The sequence below is a fragment of the Besnoitia besnoiti genome, chromosome XIII (genome assembly GCF_002563875.1).
Source record: "Besnoitia besnoiti strain Bb-Ger1 chromosome XIII, whole genome shotgun sequence".
Lineage (NCBI taxonomy): Eukaryota > Apicomplexa > Conoidasida > Eucoccidiorida > Sarcocystidae > Besnoitia > Besnoitia besnoiti.
In genome coordinates, this window is record NC_042368.1 from 1 (window position 1) to 5499 (window position 5499).

The window sequence follows — 5499 nt, forward strand, 5'->3', positions numbered from 1 at the left end:
CCCTAAACCTAAACCCTAAACCCTAAACCCTAAACCCTAAACCCTAAACCCTAAACCCTAAACCCTAAACCCTAAACCCTAAACCCTAAACCCTAAACCCTAAACCCTAAACCCTAAACCCTAAACCCTAAACCCTAAACCCTAAACCCTAAACCCTAAACCCTAAACCCTAAACCCTAAACCCTAAACCCTAAAACCCTAAACCCTAAACCCTAAACCCTAAACCCTAAACCCTAAACCCTAAACCCTAAACCCTAAACCCTAAACCCTAAACCCTAAACCCTAAACCCTAAAACCCTAAACCCTAAACCCTAAACCCTAAACCCTAAACCCTAAACCCTAAACCCTAAACCCTAAACCCTAAACCCTAAAACCCTAAACCCTAAACCCTAAACCCTAAACCCTAAACCCTAAACCCTAAACCCTAAACCCTAAACCCTAAACCCTAAACCCTAAACCCTAAACCCTAAACCCTAAACCCTAAACCCTAAACCCTAAACCCTAAACCCTAAACCCTAAACCCTAAACCCTAAACCCTAAAACCCTAAACCCTAAACCCTAAACCCTAAACCCTAAACCCTAAACCCTAAACCCTAAACCCTAAACCCTAAACCCTAAACCCTAAACGATTTACAGACAGCAATCGGATGTAACCTTCCGAACCCGGGGGAAGCCGGCGCCTGACAAATTCTGATCCAGAAGGAGAGCAAAATGTCACCTTAGTAAAATGACCGACCCAGGGGTGTTTGACTAGCGCCAGCAGTGGTACGAAATATGGGACAGAACTGAGCAAAAAGCCTGATGGACCGTGCACCTGGCTGACCGTAATCTGAAAGAGATACTTCTTTCTAGGTGCCCCTCGCCTGCAGCCGACGACGCTGCTGACCAAGAGTCCTGATGTCAGCCTTCTTGTGTGTCCGCGTGTTGCGTGCGAAAATAAATATACGTGCTGAGTCACCGAGCAAGCAGCACGCCGACTAGGCTGCCTGTCTGGGCGTTGCTATCCTTGTCGATTGGCGCCCGCACGACGGAGTGCTCCGCATGGGCACGTGTACAGGGCGTAACTTGCTGGCTGCCGAACTCCCCAATGAGAAAACAGATCTTGCGTGTGTTGAATAACGCGCGGTCCGGAGAGGTGAGCGATGTGACGCGACAGTAGTGGCCAGTTAGGCGCGGTGGCCACTCTAGGGATTTTGCGGTTTTCCCGGGACACACGCCACTGGCCTGTTGCCTCATCGGGGTATTCGTCACACCGGATCAGCCGGCCCACCTCCGGGACGCTCGCCCGTCCCGCATGGCAGTTCGCCCCTTGATGCTCAACTTTCTGTTCAGAAGATGCGGCAAACTCTGAAGGGGTTGCGGCGTTCTTGTGGTGACAACATGAGGTCTCTGAGGCAGTCGCGTCGGCCGAGGGTGACAAACAGCGGGGTCACCTCACTTCTCGAGATAGGCTACTGTAGCTCGGTGAGCGTTCACCGTGCGCACGACGCGTCGCCACCTGGTCATGTCAGCGGAGCGGCTTCGTGTCAATGTTCCCCCAAGAATAGTGTGGTCGTCTCGGCGCCTCTGAACACTTTGCAGGCCGCCTCGGGAGGACGGGGTTCACAGCCGAAGGTCGATTCGCTCTGACTGTCACTTCACAACTGACGCCGTGTCTGCGGCGCCAGGCGGGGGAAGGCAACGAACCTCGCGGGCTCCACGGTGCGTGGCTGTATCTGGCCCGAGGGCCTTGTGGGCGCGTTGGGCGCAGCCTTGTAGCAAGCTTGGCTTGTTCTACGGCAGCTCAAGTTCAGGGGCAGTCGGCGACTACGTAACTGCCGCTTTGACAGAGACCCTTGTCATGGTGCCGCATCGATGTCAGCCGTGTAGTCGTCAATCGAAGGCTTCTCTGGCACGGAGGCTTGAGCGGTGAGCACGAAATGTGTTTTATCGCTGCGAGCTTTCCCCCGGGTTGGTGCGAGAGGGCAACACACCACGAAGAAGCGGGACATCGGCAAAGGGTGAGCAGAGAGAAGAGCTAATCTGCCAAATCAGAGAGAGTGGCGCTTCGCTACACCGATCAATACGCAAGCACCGCTTGTATCGTCTTGTTTCTGCTTTCCCGCCCGAAGACAAAGTTTACGCATGCATGCACGCCCCCCTTAGCTGGGTGCAGTGTGCTCAGCGGAGGATTTTCGAACCAACAACTTCGGAGTTTAGAAGCCGCTTTTTATTCAGGTACGAACCGCCTAGTTCTTTTTTATTGTAGCAGCTAGGTTGTTATGGGGATGTAGCCTTCCGGGGAGGCACACTCTGGTGGGATAAAACTGTCGCTGCCGTGCTCTGGTTGGCTGCCACGCCGTAGCGCGTGTCTTCCGACCCTCCACTGCCGGTTCTTCCTTCGCCAGAACTTGCAGGGCGTTTCCGCCGCAGAGGCCCACACCCGTGTTATTTTGTACTGTTTGTCCATCTTTTTAAACTTTGCTTTTCCTAAATTTGCCATTCTTGAGGCTCCGACGGAGTGATGGAAGTGGCAGTTGCTGCCCTCCTCGCCCTCGGTGGCGCAGTTGGGGCCGCCGCCGTTGAGGCAGTGTCAAGTTTCAAAGGGCGCCCGCCGTCGCCCCCGTTAGAAGACAACGAAGAAGAAGGCGGTGGTGCATTGGATTCGCAGGGTTCACACGCTGGTTCCCCAGAAGGCCCGGGTGGAGGGGAGCCGGGAGGTTGGCCACGTTGTGGCAGAGCGGGTGGGAGCGCCCGAGCCGGGCCATCCCTCAGTAGTGATATCGAGGGTTCCAGCAAAGAGAGTGTGAATGAAAACAGCGAATATGGACTCTCGTCTCAGATTTGTTTGTCAACGAGGCACAGAGGGTCCCCGCTCCCGAAGAACGCTGCGTGTGGAACGCTCACTTCAAGGCTTCCTCGCGGAACAACAGGGGAGCCCTCTTTCGACTATCTTCTCCAACAGAGTAAATGCCTCGAAAACAGAGTGCCAAATGTCAACATCACTGAAGGGCGGCATGCACGTGGAAGTGCACCAGAAGCTTGGAGACACCGAAGGTCGCCCACCTCCTTGGGGCACTACTATGGCAGCGGTGCTGGACTTCCTCGCCGTCCTGGGTTTCTCCCCCGCGGCCCTGCCATGGAGCCCCACAGAAGACAGCGATCGAGGCCGCGCATGCTCCGCGGTCCTCCTCGCCGCAGACGAGGCCAGTAGCTCTGGGGAGCTGTAGCGTCGCTGAAGGACGACATGCGCATTCACTTGAAAAAGCTGAGCACGAACTTCGGCTTCGTTCGGCGTCTGAACCGCCAGATGGGAACCTCGCACACACAGAGCCGAGCTCGCTCAGGCGTGGAACTCTCTGGCTCTGTCGCGCGTTCAACAGGCTCTCAGGGCCGATGCGGCGAACAGAGCGCAAACGTACGGACCTTTCTGGCATTTCTACCTCCGCCGGCCGGGTGACCAGCCAAGAAATTGACAACATCTCCCAAGATACAAACGCGTCAAGCGCTGTGAGGTCGCCCTCTTTCGCTCGGACAAGGATCCTCGGACATGCAGCGACAGGATTCGAAGGGCAGCTGTTGGTGGCTCCTGCTCACACACTGGAGAGACATGGAATGGGCGGCGCTGGACCTCCCACCATAGCTGCACTGGCGGACATGCATCCACACGCTGACAGGGCATGTCCACAGCATGCGACAGGAGTCGCACTGTCGGCGGGGAGACGGCAGTTCACTTGTTTGGGCGCTCAGGAAGGTTCCATCCCAGCCCCTCGCACATACCAGAGACCTGCCGTTCCTCGACGGCGCCCCCTCCCTCCACACGGGTCGGCTCCCTCGGCACTTTGTGGCGGTGGTGCCGTCGCGGCAGGCGCAAAGCAGAGGGCTGTGTCATCTACTGGGCATTCCGGATGCTCCATCGCCCGCAGCGATTGCGTGAGCGGCTTGGCGGTGCTTCTTCCTGCCCGGCGACGAGACCTCGGAAGTGATTTACCAACCCGAGCAGCCGACGACGACTCTCCAGCTTCTTTAGCTAGCACGCAGAAGCCTCCAAGCTTGAGAGCCCCGTTGAAGCGGTTATCATCCCCGTCGCGCTCCCTCGCTTCGCAGAAACGAGACTCACCGCCTCGCCTTCCAGACTGCGGAGAACAAGACAGGCCGCCGCGAGGTCCACAACAGCGCACAAGACATGGCGGGACACGTGTGTCAACCAAGAAGAACAAGGAGCCGGAAGTGAAAGGAGTGGATGGCGGAGGGGGAGAAGGCAGAGGAGATGTCACAGACGGCGCCGGGGCGTGCCTAGCAGGTTTTCCTGCTGGAGAGCTGAGGGAGGGAACCAGTCCAACGTGCCCGGGCGTTGGTGGACTTTCGGCGGCTCCGAAACTTCCGGTCGATGTTTGCGAACCGGCTGCAGGCTCGGTTGTGCAAAAGACAATACACTGCCTCTTCTCAGAGCATAGTGGAGACGCAGCGAGGCCACTGTCTCTCTCCACGTTGGTCCAGCTCGCTCCGGAAGGCCTGACCGACGATACCCGTTGCGGAGTTGCCGGGGCGGGGAGGGGGACGGAGGAAACGGATCGAGGAGAGCTGAGGAGCGAGGTCCAACGCGGGGAGGGTGAATACACGTCTGGCGAGGCCGCAGAGCAATTCCAGTGCGTGGAGGCGAGCCGCGAGAATTTGAAGATGAAACTGCTTCGGGTCGGGAGGAAAGTTCTTCCGCCCTGGCCTGAAGCACGCGAAAGGGTCGGCAGTCTGGGTCACGCCGCTGAGGAGAAGACACAGCGCGGCTCCGATAGAGGAGCAGCGAGTCTCCAGGCGCATCCGACGCCGTCGGCAGTGGAGGCAGATGAGGGCGCGGCGACTCTACCAGACGTCTCAGAAAACTCCCAGGGGGGCCTGCCCGGGCCCCACGAGGCGGCGAAGGAGCATGAAAGTGGAGATTCAGCGGAGGCTGACAGTTGCTGTGCAGCCGACGGCGGAAAGCCAGTCGAGGACAACGTGCTGTTGCACGGTGATGTCGTGAACCTGAGAGTCGCCGAGAGTACCCCTGCAAACTCAGGCAGCGACGCCAGAGACGAGGAGGAGACAGCAAACTTGGGGGCAAAGAACTGGACTCTGCGAGAGTCTCCCGGAGCCTCGTTGGCGACAGCAAACGTCTCCGAACGGGGTCCAACGCGGGGGGAGAAGCAAGCCAGTTGCACAGAGTGGCGAAACGGGGGTGACAGAGAGACGCCTGGCGCGGGTCAGCGGCAGGAAGGAGACTTCCCTTCCGAAGGACGAAAGGCCTCCCCTCGCAGTTTGGAGCCATCACCATCGAGGCAGAAACGGAGGAGTCCTCGCGCGCCCGTGTCCGCGACACCTATGGAAACAGATTCCACAAACAAAGTGTCCGCAGGAAGCGCGGCGGAAAGCGTCAGCCAGGCCGCCGGCGGAACGAGAGAGGGGGAAGGAAGCTCGAGCGGGGAGAGAGTGCAAGGCTTGGAGGAAGGTGGAAGAGTGAGAAAGAGGAGAAGACTGAACTGA

General features: G+C 58.0%; 2 protein-coding genes across 2 annotated transcripts; both read left to right on the forward strand.

The window, feature by feature from the left end:
- Window positions 1–2503: 2503 nt before the first annotated feature.
- BESB_029730 (uncharacterized protein) lies at window positions 2504–3193 on the forward strand (the record flags this gene model as incomplete). Its single annotated transcript, XM_029361641.1, has 1 exon — window positions 2504–3193. One exon carries the CDS (start codon window positions 2504–2506, stop codon window positions 3191–3193), a length of 690 nt encoding a protein of 229 aa, XP_029215108.1.
- A 182-nt stretch (window positions 3194–3375) lies between these two features.
- BESB_029740 (uncharacterized protein) lies at window positions 3376–5499 on the forward strand (the record flags this gene model as incomplete). Its single annotated transcript, XM_029361642.1, has 1 exon — window positions 3376–5499. One exon carries the CDS (start codon window positions 3376–3378, stop codon window positions 5497–5499), a length of 2124 nt encoding a protein of 707 aa, XP_029215109.1.